This window comes from Benincasa hispida, chromosome 5 (assembly GCF_009727055.1).
Source record: "Benincasa hispida cultivar B227 chromosome 5, ASM972705v1, whole genome shotgun sequence".
Classification (NCBI taxonomy): domain Eukaryota; kingdom Viridiplantae; phylum Streptophyta; class Magnoliopsida; order Cucurbitales; family Cucurbitaceae; genus Benincasa; species Benincasa hispida.
This window is the reverse complement of record NC_052353.1, coordinates 61395051-61410629: the sequence shown is the minus strand read 5'-3', so window position 1 is coordinate 61410629 and position 15579 is coordinate 61395051. Positions and strand designations below refer to the sequence as shown.

Genomic DNA, 15579 nt, shown 5'->3' with positions numbered 1-15579 from the left:
GTTCACACCTACCCGATTTAGGGATAGGAGAAAGGTTGTTCTCTCAAGTACTGAATCCAGGTCTTGAACAAGGGGCCCCACCCTCTCACTGGGCTGAAAGAGTTTGGTTTGGTGATTAGATCATAAACCAATTGTTCATTAGAGGATCAGTAGGGACTTGAGAAATAAGACGTAATCTCAGGGGTAAAACAGATATTTGACCTAGCCATTATTACGAACAACCTGTGAAAGGTCGACTTGCTGATTATGGTTAAATCATGTGGATATAATATATCTACAGTGAGAGGATTGCAACTATGGGCTTTAGTGGAATGACCCATTAGTTAACGAATGGAGATTAATTTGGTCTAATGAGTTTAACCAATTAATCTCGGATCGTTGGAGCCCATGATCTGTAGGTCCGCGAGGTCCCCCTACTAGCTCGTAATGGACTAGCTTTAGAATAGCATGATAAGTTAATTTGAAACGTTCAAATTAGAATTAAGGAAATTAATAATTATATGAGATATAATTATGTTTGATTTTAGAATTAAACAGAATAGGAGAATTTATATATTTAAATATGATTTAAATATATAAAGATGAATATGTGTTAAATTAATTTAATATTTGATCTTAAATTAATTAAGTTTTATTTAATAATTAATGTATGAAATTAATTAAATTTTCATTTTTAAAATCAAAATAGATTTATAAAATCAAATTTTTATTTTTAGATAAAATTGGAAAAATTGGAAAATAAAAACACAAAATGGAAAAATGGATTTTTCCATTATCCATCACCTAAGTAGCTCACACATGAAGGATTAACATTGCCTTGTCTTCTCCAAGCATGAGTTGAAACTCATGAAACTCTTCTCTTTGCATGTTGATCTGCAATATAATGAAGAGATTGGAGTGAAAATTGGGCATGCGATCTATAGAGTTTTGAGAGAAGAACTGGTTTGAAGAAAGGTTCTTTAACAAGGTTGCAACAGTGAGCTTTCTCCTTCATCCCTTGATTCAAGGTTGTTTTGAGTCCCACAACTCAATCTAGAGCACCAAGAGAATAGTGGAGAAGATCTTGAGGTGGTCCACAATAAGATATGGAGAAGATAGCACTGGAGATGGAGCTTTGAAGAAGTTCTACAAGAGGTATATCTTGAAACTCACTTTTTCTGCAAAAGCATGCTTTATATTTTACCAAAATTAGTGAATTTGAATGCTTAGATGATCCTTATGCTTCCGCTGTTATTGATACAATCCTACAATTAGTATCAGAGCATCAAATAAGCATTCAATTCGGTTTAATTTTGGTTTGGTGGGTGTTTTATGTGGAACATATGAAATCGGTGCACTGATATGGTTTTCTGAGTTTTGGTTGTTTAATTCTCTTTAATTTCTCATTTAAATTTGTAATTGACTCTTCTTTGATGAGCTTTAATGTGTTCCTAAGATTATGTAATTTATTTGGAGTCATTAGAGTTAAAATTAAGCTGTAAATCGAAGAAACAAGCAAAGAGGCCGAGTTGCAATTCCAGAAAATCAGCCTATGTTCTTATCGTCGTTAAGGTTCCAGTTGCTAAACGATCATCTAGCTTCAGACGCTACACGATGTGAAGGAAAGCTAGACGATCGTATAGCAATGGGCACTGGTCGTTGTGATGTTGAACGCTAGACGATCATGTACCTGCGAGAGCTAAACAATGCGTTCAATTTGCTATACGATAGCATTAAGCGATCGTTTAGTTTTGGTGTGGGAACTAAACGATACGTTGAATTTACTATACAATAGTACTATGCGATCGTTTAGCAACGATGCACGCTAAGCAATGTGATAAAGTACTATGCGATAGCGCTGAGCGATTGTTTAGATGAAGAGCTAAGCGATCGTGTAGACGAAGTGCTAAATGATGCGTTGAAGTTTTTATGCGATGGAACTAAACAAATCGCTTACCTACGATGTTGAACGACGTGATGATGTTCTATACGATGGAGCTAAGTGATCATTTAGCTATGACAGATACTAAACGATGACATGAAGCGCTAGATGATGGTGTTAAGCGATCGTTTGGTTCTATACGATAGAACTAAGCGATTCGATGAAGAGCTATACGATAGCCCTAAGCGATCGCTTACTACGAACGTTTATCTTTGATCGGGAGCTAAACGATGCGTTGAGTTGCTATGCGATAGCACTACGCGATCGTTTACCTCTATGCGGGATTAGCAACCCTAAGGCTTTAATCTTTTAATCAGTTTAATAAGATTAAATTGACTAATAAAATATTAAATATGTACCAAATCTATCTATAAGGGACCTTTTGTCTAAGGCGGGTTTTGTCTAGGCTGGGGTACTTAAGCTGATGGAAATGGAACACCCCTACTTGGGAACCTACCTAGAAAGGTGAATTAGATAGATTTGATGCATGCATACAAATGATAACCCGTTAAAGAGTTTAATGGGACTTGATTTGAATTTGTTTAATTATCAAAGACAAGAGTTGTTTTTTAGAAAATTAAACTCACACTTAGATAAAATCAGTAGTCGGGTTGTCTAAGTTAATGAATTCCTAAGTAGAACATTAAGTGGGAGGTACTTGGGGCATATGATACTTCACTTAAACCTCTTCACGTTTCTCCCTAATGTTCATACCGTGAGATCTATCATTTGCCTCGAGGCACCCTAGGAGTGTCCCCCTAAAGGATGGTGTTTGGGTAGGTCAATACCAAGGTGAATGGAGAGAATGTTCATAGTAAGTGAGAGTGGGACATGTGACAACATATCCCACGGTCTCTCTCATTAGGTTGGATAACGTTTTTGTGCATCGCCTCGAGGCACCTTGGGAGTGTCCCCCCTAAAGGATGGCAGTTTTGCACGACTCTTTATTTGATCTCCTATATAGGATAAGGTTGCTTTAGTCTTTTGTCCTAATCTACTTTTTTTCTATGGTGGGGGAACTAGGGTGGGACTCTATGGCCTAAAATGAGAGGGTTACACTTACACGAAATTGTTAAAGGTTAACAGTTCTGGACCAAAAAATGGTGACTGTTAGAGACAATTACAAGAGTTGTTTCTGTCTAATAGTTGAGAATGTCTCATCCCTGTGAAGGAGCACTTGATCACCCTACCAGTGACTTTTATCCTGCCTCGCTGGGGCATCATTGCAAAATAGATGTCATTTCACTTAGGGTACATAGGAACTATTTTGTTCAAACTAAAATTGGTGTTAAAAGTGGTAATGCATAAACTTATTAATTTTGTTCATGTTTTTTAACAACGATAAAATGGCTACAGCCATGTTAGCTCTTTTAAGTGCCGACAAATTGGGTGGCAAGAATTACGATAGATGGAAAAACACGATAAATATTATTTTGATCATTGATGACTTAAGGTTCGTCCTTATGGAGGAGTGTCCTCCTATTTCGACTCAACATGCCACTCGAAATGTTTAGGAGGCATATGAGAGATGGACATGGGCAAACGAGAAAGCCCGAGCTTATAACTTGGTCAGCCTGAACGATGTTTTGGCCTGCATGAGATCATGGAGTCCTTACGGGGAATGATCAAACAATCGTCTGGATAGCTCAAGCATGAAGCTCTAAAAAAGCATTTTCAACTCCAAAATGGAGGAGGGTACATCTTTTTGAGAACATGTTCTGAACATGATGGTCCACTTCAATGTGGCGGAGATGAATGGGTCACGCATCGATGAGGGCAGCCAGGTTAGCATCATTCTGCACTCATTTCCAGATAGCTTCCTACACTTTGTCAGCAATGTTGTGCTGAATAAAAATGACTATACTCTTATAACTCTCCTCAACGAGTTGCAGACATTCCAATCCTTACTGAAAAGTAAGAAGAAGAAGGTTGGTGAGGCAAATGTTGCTTCATCTTTAAAGAAGTTCCATCGAGGTTCGACCTCAAGAACTAAGTCTTCACCTTTTACTTCTAACACTTCCAAGTAGAAGAAGAAGAAGGGTGGTAACGGGAAGGGGAAGGCACCTGCTAACCCGCAACCTGTCGCACAACGGGGAAGGCGATCAGCGCTAGTTGAAAAAGGAAAATGTTTCTATTGCAACTAGGACGGGCACTAGAAGCGGAATTGTCCTCGCTGGTTGAAGGAGAAAAGGAAGGCTAAGGCCAAAGCAAAACAAGGTAAATATGATTTACTAGTTTTGGAAACTTGTTTAGTGGAGAATGATGATTCTGCCTGGATTATTGACTTTGGGGCCACTAATAATGTTTGTTCTTCTTTTCAGGAGATTAGATCCTAACGGCAGCTTGAGGCTGGTGAGATGACGATGCAAGTAGGAACTGGACACGTCGTCTCAGCTGTGGCAATGGGAGGACTCCAATTGACTTTACAGAATAAATTTATCATTTTGAATGATGATATTGTTCTGAGTTAAAGAGGAGCATAATTTCTATGAAGTTCTAATTGTATGTAAATATATTCTCAACTTTTTGGTGAATAAAGTGTTTATTCTGAAAGATGGTGTTGAGATTTGTTCAGCAAAACTGGAAAATAATATGTATGTGCTAAGGTCGTTAGCAAAAAATTCCCTCCATAACATAGAGATGTTTAAAACTATCGTGATTCAAAATAAACGACTTAAGGTTTCTCCTAAGGAAAATGCCCAACTTTGGCACCTTCGATTAGGGCACACCACTCTCAATAGGATTGAGAGGTTGGTGAAGAATGGACTTCTAAGTAAGTTAGAGGAAAATTCTTCATCTGTATGAGAGTCATGCCTTGAAGCAAGATGACTAAAAGACCTTTTACTGGAAAAGGTTATTGAGCCAAAGAGCCTCTAGAGTCAGTGTATCCAGACCTTTGTGGCCCGATGAATGTGCAAGCTAGGGGAGGCTATGAGTATTTCATCACTTTTACTGATGAAAGTCTAATTACTAATTCACAACATAAGCATATATATATATACTCTAAAAGATATGCTTAAGACTTAAAGGAAATACCACTCAACTTAGTAGGGTAGGAACCTTTCTCTCTAGAAGTTCCTTGGTGTCCTCGAGCTCCCTTTTGAACCCTAAATTCAATATTCAACTTCAAGCTTAGATTACTCATAGTTCCAGACCTTATTTTGAGACACTTCCTTCTAAAAACATGTTTTTTAAATGTCTCAAGAAGCTTATCTTGAAATCTCTACTCAGAACTCCTCGTGGTTTGGTCGGAATCCTCAAATCATCAAGACTGGCCCAAGCTTACCCGATAGCTCGATCCTTCTGTCTTTTCCTCACTCTTCAGCCTAATTACTTTGAGCTTTTTCTCCGGAAGACTTGCCTTGAAAACTAGACTCTCATAGCTTTTAGGCGACTTTGGAATCACTCAAAACGCACGAGTAGTCTGAGAGAACTCCTCGTCCCAATGTGATGCTACTTCATGACCTCTCTATCCGACAACATCTCCTCTTCTTGGAACCACTTGATCAACGCATGGTCTTGCTATTAACGCATGCCCTAAAAGAGTCAAACAACATGTAGCAGAAGTATCAAGGAACCATAAGCATTCTAATTCACTAACTTTTGCAAAATCTAAAGCATGCTCTTCTTAAAAAGTGGGTTTTTAGAACATACCTTTGATGAACTCTTCAAGAAAACGTTTGTTCAGCTGCTGTCTTCACTTGATATCAACGTGAACCACCCCAATGCCTTCCCTACTATGCTCTTGGAGCTTTAGGTAGAGTTGTAGGACTCAAGAACAGCTTGAAGATGTGAAGAAACAAGAAAAGCTCACAGCAGCCCGACTGAAGAAAATAGTTTCTTCTTCTTCAGAAAAATTCTCTCAAATTCTATATCTCTTCTTCTCCAACAACTCCAATCTTCTTTATATATAATAGATGAACATGCAAAGAGATGTAGTGCATGGCTTGCAGCTCATGCTTGGAGAATCAAAGTAGAGAAGATAATGCCTTTTGTGTGAGCATAAAGATGATGGTAATGAAGAAAAATCATTTTCCATTTTGTGCAACCATGCAAATGATTTTCCATTTTCTTTTTAAAACATAAAATGATTTAAAACCATTTTAATTCAAAAATTTATTTTCTTAAATTAATTCTATAAATTAATTAAAAAAATTAATTAATTTAATATCAAATATTAAATTATTTTTTGCACAATAATCATCTTTATATATTTAAATCATATTTAAATATTTATTCTCTTGTTCCGTTTAATTTGAACATTTCAAATTAATTTCTCAAGTTACCCTAAAGCTTATCCATTTACAAACTAGTAGGGGGACCTCGCGAACCTACAGATCATGGACTCCAACGATTCGAGATTAATCGACTAAACTCATTAGTCCGATCTAACCCCCATTTTTTAACTAATAGGATGCTCCATTATAGCCCATAGTTGAACTCCCCTCACTGTAGATATATTATGTCCACTTAATAACCATAATCAGTAAGTATCCTTCACAGGTTGTTCGTAATCACAGCTAAATCAAAAATATCGTTTTGCCCCTGTGACTACATCCTGTTCCTTAAGTTCTTACTGATCCTCTAATGAATGACTCCCAGAGACGAGGAAGGGCGTAGTAAGTGACGAAACAACCTGTGGAATAGTGAAAGCAGAGGTCCTGTGTTGATACACCTGTAGAGCGGGGCGCCGCCCTCTTTTTCTTTTCTGCATCAATCCTCATCCACCACCTATTTGACTTTTTTTGGGTGTATAGCTCAGTTGGTAGAGCATTGGGGTTTTAACCTAATGGTCGCAGGTTCAAGTCCTGCTACACCCAAACCTACCTTACGCGAGACTCTTTTTAAAGGATGCGCAGTAGCGTTCAAAGATCACTGGCGTTGAAGAAGCAGCAAAGAGACTTGAAGAAGTTCATGATAAGGTCTGTGGGACAACAACACCGCTAAACCTCTACAGAAGATTGCAAAGACAAGGTTACTATTGGCCCTAGCCTGATATGATATGATTTATAATCTCTATGAATCAAATCCTTTCTCTATCATGAGAAGGCGGACCTCGATTGTTCAAGACCTGGAGTTAGTACTTAAGAGAGAAATCTATCTACTAACCTTAAATAGGGTAGGAGTGAATTCCATCTTGCAAAGCTATGTCCCCAGCTATCATCCGGTTTTATCTCCAAAATGGTAAGTTTATTAGGCAGTGCTGTTGGACTACTCTCACTATTTACAGATCAAAGGATAATCCCGAACAAACAAGAGTTCATAGCTAGCTCAAGATTAAGATCGAGTTAACCTAGGTTATATAATAAATGAAATAGTCAGTATTAACAATAAACAATCGTTATAAAGAAAAGTGACTATTTTCGTGGTCTAGTCTATATGCAAACTCATTGCATAGGATGCCCCCACTCTCATGTCTCAACATGAATGATTTGTGGATCACATCGTTTGTAGCACCTTACAACTTCATGTAACAACTACAGAGTGAGCCACATCCAATAGTGTTACCAGGATGAGATACCCAATTTCATCCATATACTCATTAGACCATTTAGGTTATATACTGTCAACTTGATCCTGTTTATGTCACTACATAAAGTTACAGCATTCAGACTATAGCCAAGGATGCGTTTATTGGATTTTCATAATAAGATGCAAAATTAACAAGTCGTTTTTATTGATAAAATAGAATGTTTAACACGAACTGCGAGTTCTAGGACATTCTCAACATAATCTTCATGATCAACGCATAGCTTCCTCCAAATCTGCTCTCAAACACTCTTCCTAATATACTTTGAAGATGATTTGTGTCATGAACTGAAGAGAAAACTTGTGATGGTATTTATAGGCTTTAGGAACTGATCCTCATCATCTCTTGAGGCCTCCAATGCATGACACCTCCTATTTAGAAACTTTTGGAGTGACTGTGCCATGCTTTGACACCACCTACTTCCTTGTCATTCACCTACTTCCATGCCACTCACCTACTTGCATGAAGTTTGAGTTGTCTTCCTCATACATAAGTCTTCCTTGCATAAAACTCTATTTATCCACCTCCTACTAACTCAAGCTCAACCTCTTCTTAGTTTAGCCACTTGTCCGGGTGAATCCATCAGCCCATAGCTCTCTCATTAATGCATCACTTATGCCACACTAACCTCAAGGCATCGCAAGTCCTTGCTTGGTCCAAATCCTTGCTTGGTCGCATACCTTCTTCACTCCCTTGGCTCACCCTTGGCACATGCGTTTAACTAGGACTATGACCATCACACTCTTCCAACGCATGCTACTAGCCTTGTCCTATGCGCCCACATGCCCTCGGATGTTTTGGTGCATAACTCAACCTTAGCACATAGCACATCATCAACGCTACCAAGCTAGGTCTCAACTCAACGCCTCATGGTTTGTCTTGCCATCGCCTAGCCCTGTCTCTTATACACATCTAGATGTGTATAAGAGACAGGCCTTGCGTAACGCAAGCCTCAACAATGCATAAAAACTTCATTATGCGCCCATCATGGCTTGGCCTATCATCTAGCTCATTGTGTAGCTCTTGCGCTCATCGTACAGCTTATCGCCTAGTAATCTCTCGTTGTCGCTCATCATCCAACTCTCTCGCTGTCGCTCATTGTCTAGTGCCTGCACCCATCGCATAGCTCCATCGTCTAGTGATCTCTCGTTGTCGCTTATCATCTAACGATCTCGTCGTCGCTCATTGTTCAGCGCATAGCCCATCGCATAGCGCTTTCATCCATCGCCTAGCACAATGCCCATCGTCTAGCATAATGCCCATCGTCTAGTGCCCAAGCCCATCATTTAGCGCTATCGTCTAGCACTGCAAGCAGCTACGCGATCGTCCGCGCGCATTGTCTAGTCTTCTTATCATCCCAACACATGTGTCCTTACCTCACAAGCTCAACGCATGGTTGTCCTTGACTTCAAGGCTTAATCTCTTATAACCTCTACAAACTTAACCTCATTAGAGCCTTATGCATTAATTCTTCCTAACACCAAATGCTTGGTTTCTTTTTTACTTCATACTTAGCCAAATTTTTACTAGTTAAGACTCAACTCAAAGCTACTCAAAGAAAATCTATTCAAACGCTTAGAATTTTCCTTCTCTTCAACATACGATTTAACTCATACTTAGTTCATTTCCTTAATTACCTGCTTAAGTAGGGGAAATTGAGATCCGGGTTTCACACCCTATTTGGTAACTATTTTGTTTTTTTAAAAGTACGCCTATAGACACTACTTCTACCTCCAAATTTCTTCTTTTGTTATCTACTTTTTACCAACAAGTTAAAAAACTAAGCCAAATTTTGAAAACTAAAAAAAATAGCTTTTAAAACGTTGTTTTCATTTTTGAAATTTGGCTAAGAAATCAACCATTGTACTTAATTAAGATGCAAATCATTGTAACAAATGAGGAGGAAATAAACTTATTTTTCAAAAACTAAAACCCAAAAACAAAATGGTTACCAAATGGGACCTAAATAATCACAGTGTTCCATCTTAAAATCAATTGATAATAAGAAAAATAATCCATCTGTATAATAAAGATTGTAAGGTCTTTTCGTCTTTTCATTGGATGATCCTCAACATGCCTTCTTAAGATGGTACATCTTTGGGCTCAAGTCCACCATTCTTATGTCAGATCCAAAATTTGGATCAAATATTCATTTAGGCTTCATGGACTTTGATACCATATTAGATAAACATGAAGTTTTGTCTCAAACCCAATTAACGATGAGATGAGTAATCCATGTATCCTATAAAGATTTTCATCTTTCCAATATGAGATCCTCAACATTGTGTATCCTATGCCTAAACCAATTAAGTTATGCTTAGATTGACATGTACTTATATTATTTAGGTCTCGTTGCTTCTTCCAATTTCTTTACCATAGTTTTCATCTTTTTCAAGGAAAGATTTAAATTCTTAACTACCTCCTTGTAACCAAAAAGCAGCTTTTTAAAATGAATGCCCCATTTAATAACAATTTCGTTTTTTTGTTTTCTGGTTTTAAAATTTATGTTTGTTTCCTTCTAATTTTCTAGTTATAGTTTCTATGCTTTTTTCCTTTTCATAAACAATTGAAACTTAGTCAAATTTAAAAACAAAAACAAAAATTTTAAAATCAACTTTATCTTTTTAGTTTCCAAAACTTGGCTTGTTTTTTTTATAACATCAAGTAAGAAAGTGGATAACAAAAAATAAAAATTATAAGTGAAAATAGGGTTGATAAACTTAATTTTCAAAAACTAAATGATTATCTATAGATAGGATCTTTTGTCACCCATTTCATCATAACAACGAATGATATATGGGTTACTATTCAAATTTTAAAATCAAATAATTTTCAAGTGAGACTTAATTCTTTTAGTTTCCAATTTTGACTTGGATTTTGAAAACATTTATTGAAGGTAGATATTGACTTATCTCATGGGACAACCTGTCTAGTCCTACAACATTTGGGTGTCAATGAAACTTAATCCATGTCCTCTTAGCCCTTTATCAAGGAGATGTTCTATATCTAAAAAAAGGGATGTTCTCTTATTTACCACTAGCTAACTCATGATGGCTTTTTATAGAAGGTAGATAAGAAAACAACAAAATCATATGTAGAAATCGTGTTTTATAAGCTTAATTTTCTAAAACTATATATCAAATGGTTATCAAATAGAACCTTTGCTATTTATTTATTTGATAGGTAAGTGACTTTATTCTATAAACTTTAGGAAAAAGAATCCATTCATAACTAAACTTTTCCACCAGATCTATTTAGAACATTTTTAGAATATATGCAAGCCATACGAGCGTTTCTCCAAAAGTTGGCTAGTTGTTTTTTTATTTAGAATTTAAATGGTCAACCTTTTCATTGATATAATGAAAAGAGACTAATATTCGAGACATAAGATCGTACAACTTGTAAGTCAGTGTTGCTTGTTCCAGCTTCTAACAATGCGTTCTCCGAATATTTTCTTTGATGTATGTTATATTTCCTGACTCAGGCTCAGCATTATAAACCTATTTCAAAGGATATATGGTTACAACTGCTGGAGTTTGCAAGGGCAAGAAATGAAATATTAAACCAAATTTACCTCCTTGTACCCCACTTCTATTGGCACTTTTGTTATGTTCATTTACATTATTGTTGCTTTTTTTTCTCTCTTTTTTTTTCCTTCCTCTCTTTTTCGCTTCAAGATACTTTCATTTTGTTGAGTTTTTATTTAAAGATATCTCAATACAATACAATAGATCTCATCCTCTAATAGATGACTAACTTTCTAAGTAAACTAACCATACTATACAATTAACCTGTGAAAACAAACTTAAACTAAAAATTACTAAGCGATTACTTACTACACTTCAATAACATCCTCCCACTTTTAAACAACAATAACATATTATGAAGATGGAAATGTTGTTTCAAAGAATAAAATATTTCTCTTGATGATTTAATAGAAACTCCAATGGAATGGGGAAACAATTGAAAAACATGGTAGAAAAAAAAAATGGGATAAAACAATCACTATTTTTAAAAGTCAAATGATTATTGAACGAGACCTAAATAATTTAAGTACATGTCAATATGAGCATAGGTCAACTAGTTTACCTCCAACTCCACATGTTGAAAAGAAAAATTGAGAACGTAAATAGAAATACATAAAATGTAAAGATAAAATAGATTAAGTATGGAAAATAATATCAATAAATAAGGAAAATCCAAATAATATAGCCTTTAGTATAGAAAGAAATATTTCATTTTAAATTGATACTCCCCTAACAGATTTAGTAGTTTTGTTTGGCCAAAATGGTAGGCTTCATTCTGCACTTGGAGTATGTAACAGAAATGCATATGATTATTCTATCATAATAGGAAAAAGCTAGAGAAATTAATACTCTAATTGGTTGAAGAAACATTAAAAGGAAAGGAAAGGAAAGGAAAAGAGGTATGTCACATACAGCATATAAAAGGCGGTATTGAGTTTGAGTCTTAGATGTGGGCGTTGGAGTTAAAGTGCAGGAAATTAAACTGAAAGATTAAGAAGAGAAAGACATGGCGGGAGAAGGATGGAGAAAACTCACAGTTGTGTTGTTCATCTTCCTAGCCCTTGCTTCTGGTACTCTATCTGCTGCCATTATTTCATGGTTATTCACGAAATGAAAATAGAGATTAACAGAATTATGTTGTGTTGTTACTTACAGGATGGATGGTGGTGGAGACGGAAGGAAAGACTTGCTTCAAGCAGAGCCCGTCGTTCAGGGGACAGTGTACTTCAAACAATGAATGTGTTGGAGCTTGTGATAACGACATGTGGTACAACGGATATTGCTCCAATGGTTTATGTATTTGTGCCGTCCATTGCTGAATCTGTCCCCATGTTATGTAAATGTGATCGGATCTGGGATTGACCAAAGTTGACATGCTATCTTTGAATAAATCAGCTGTTGATTGCTGCTACTCAACTCCATTAAGAACTGGAAGCAGTAAGCACGCACATGTTTACTGACCCATAGCTTCATCTCATTTAATCATTTTCTCTCAATTCATAATTAAGTTCCCTTGATTTTATAAACCCAAGAATCACCAAATGCAAGCAACACAAGTTACCCTAGTGAATTATCTTGAACATTGACATTATGGCATGTATAATCTTGACCCCATGAATATAATTCTTGTTTACCCTCCCTAGTGCTGTAATCCACCTATAAACTTCTGTTTCGAAAACTCACAATGTGTTTGCCTTCGCATGCCGACAATCAACCAATTATCATTAGAAAAAGGCTATTGATCAGAGGTGCACAGATTAGTAACTGAAATAGAGATTCTTAAAATTTAGAGGTGAACAATATCAACTAGACCCACACCATTCATATAGGTAATGTCATAAAGCCATTCCCCTAACTATATTGTGTCTAATATATATATATTGGATAAGGAACAATTTCATTGATTAAATGAAATATCAAAGGAAACATGGTGATTGAACCACAGCATCTGTATCCTATATATCCATTGTGTCAAGACAGGATGTTGAGATTTCCCAAATGTGGAATTTTACTCCGACAGCGGCAACTCCAAAGTTTTTTTTTTCTTTTCTTTTTTGTACAAGTCAGCCGTAGATGAGTGCCTGCTGCCTATGGGATGACAGGAAAGTATATAAAGACTTTGTACTGAAGCCATTAGAAACAATCAGCTTCCGTCTAACAAAGGCAAAGGAAGCACTTAAAGAGGTCTTTACCTGACTACTAAATTTTAAGAGGATGATAGAAGAGTATTGCTAGCCAATCTCGGATATCTGAACTTTTAAGAACTATGATTTGGCCCACTAAAATGGACGCATTGTATGTCTTAGATTACTCTAGAATGAGTAAAAGGTCGTTGGGATTGGCTTAAAAAAATGTTTTTTAAAAAACTCATTTTTATTTAAATACTTTTGATAAAATCAATTAAAAATACATTTCAAAAGTTATTTTGAATAGTTGTCAATTCAATTTTTTTAAAAAAATGGCTTACTTTTTTAATTAAACACTTGAAACTGTATTTTTTTTAAAAAGAAACAAGCCTCTTTATTCTTTAAGATAATGAAAAGAGACTAATGCTCAATGTACCAGAGATACGGAAAAAAGGACTCAAACTTAGGATCGGTGGACATCTCAACTAGGTTGACACCCCCTTGGCACCATCATCATCTCCAAGAACAAAAAGATATGCACTTGATCAGTTTATCTCAGTACAATACGGCCCAAACAAATAAGATCTTAAACAAGTCACAAAACTAATACAAGAAACGTAAAACAATTACATAGGGTGTTCCAAAATACAATACTAAAAGAAGAAGCTACTGTCCTTTGAGAAAGGAGCAACCAGCTTTGATTCCTAGAGCAACCAACTGAGATAGCAACTTTAGAACTCCGGGAAGAGGAAGCGCACCAGTTCAAGCTAATTTCTTGGCTGGAATAGTCCGCAAAAGCTTTGGAGAGTGAGCTCCACATGGATGCATTCAAACGGGCAGCCTCAAATCTGGAAAACCAAGGAGTTTCCTTGTCATGAAAAATTATTTGGCTTCCTTCAAACCATAAATCTACTAGCACTGCCTTTACTGCATTATTTTATAGGATGTGCTGTTTTTTCTTGAGTTTTGGTCCCACCAAAATCTGCAAGACGTTGTCTCTGAAGGTTTTCTCAAAAACCCAACTGATATTGAACAATTTGAGTAACGAAATCCAGCAATTACCAGCAATTTTGAACATCGCAGCAGTCATAAAGAAGGTGCTGAAGGTCTTCCCTATTTCCTTACACATTGCACATCTATTTGGAGATTAATGGGAGGACAGCTTCTTTTGCAAAACATTTGAACAGTTAAGAGATCCAAATAACATTATCCATATGATAATGTTGACTCATTGGAGGCTGTTAAATTTCCGTAACGCCTTTCTTAAAGGTTATCGATTGGATAAGCCGGAGAAAGATGGGTGACAAGTGATTTGACAATGAAAGTACCATGTATTCCAAACACACCCTAAGATAGATAGCATGAATTAGTTGATAATGTAGTTTGCATATGATTGGAGGCTGTTAGATTTCCGTAACGCCTTTCTTAAAGGCTGATTGATTGGATAAGCTGGAGAAAGATGGGTGATTAGTGATTTGACAGTGAAAGTACCATGTATTCCAAACACACCCTAAAATAGATAGCATGAATTAGTTGATAATTCAGCTTGCATATGAATGCCTACCGTGGAAGTTTTCCATATGACATGCCCAGTTGTTAAATCAAAGGCTAGTAGTACAAAGACACTAAACATCGAGATTGCCTTAATATAAAATAAAACCACAACAGCAGCAAAAGCCACTTAAAAAAGTCTACTGAAAACACTTTTAATAGTGTTACTCTTCTAAATTATATACCCAAAAAGGACAAAAAAGAAAAGTTATCATTAGAACCCGCACAAAAAGGACTGAAATAGTTCTACTTTCTATTTCAGTACATTCGAAATTGAAATTGTTACATTCGAAACTGTCACTCTGCAATTTCAGTACCCATGTGATTATTCTGTTAAGATAGCCAAAGCATAGCTGTTCATTCCTTAAAAACTTTTAAGATTTTCAAGAAAACATTTAAAAAAATTAGGCGTATCACAGAATATATAATGGGGAACCGACATCCAAGTTCAAGTGTAGTGAAAGTGAAAAGATAAAGGAATGGCGGGAGAAGGATTGAGAAAGCTCACAGCTGTGGTGTTCATCTTCCTAGCCCTTGCTTCTGGTAATTCCATCCTCCTGCTTGTCCATGGTTTATGCCTTCGGACTCTGGAGAGCTAATTTAGATTGATAAGTATTACTAATCAAAGAATCCTTCCGCAAAACTTTTTTTTTTTATTTCTTTTTTTTTACTGTTAAAAAAAAGTTTGAATTATAAGTGTTTAAGTAGATGTATAATTTGATACTCAAATTGGAATTTGCAACAAATACAACAAAATACAAAGAAATTGGTAAATTCTACTTAGACTTGTGGAGAATCCTATTGAAGCATAAGGACTTGTATTTGTGGAGAATGTGTTGAGGAGTTTTGGTTCTTATTTTCTTCTAGTTGTTCTTAGCTTGACATTATTGTTAGTTGGCTTTTTTTTGGAGTAAATATATAACA

At 36.1% G+C, this 15579-nt stretch overlaps 1 protein-coding gene and 1 non-coding gene across 2 annotated transcripts; both read left to right on the top strand.

The window, feature by feature from the left end:
* The first annotated feature begins 6668 nt into the window (after positions 1 to 6668).
* TRNAK-UUU lies at positions 6669 to 6741 on the top strand. The gene has a single exon. It is a non-coding gene; the product is annotated as a tRNA-Lys (tRNA).
* Positions 6742 to 10976: 4235 nt separating this feature from the next.
* LOC120077479 (defensin-like protein 2) lies at positions 10977 to 12401 on the top strand. The gene is made up of 2 exons (XM_039031361.1): positions 10977 to 12048; positions 12134 to 12401. The coding sequence occupies exons 1-2, from the start codon at positions 11985 to 11987 to the stop codon at positions 12295 to 12297; spliced, it is 228 nt and encodes a 75-aa protein (XP_038887289.1). The 5' UTR covers positions 10977 to 11984; the 3' UTR covers positions 12298 to 12401.
* Positions 12402 to 15579: the final 3178 nt, after the last annotated feature.

Excerpts from the sequence above, each read along its gene's own strand:
- LOC120077479 (XM_039031361.1), top strand. The coding sequence starts at position 11,985 with ATGGCGGGAGAAGGATGGAGAAAACTCACAGTTGTGTTGTTCATCTTC. Across the intron at positions 12,049-12,133 it reads CTTCCTAGCCCTTGCTTCTG|GATGGATGGTGGTGGAGACG; the intron begins GTACTCTATCTG and ends TGTTACTTACAG.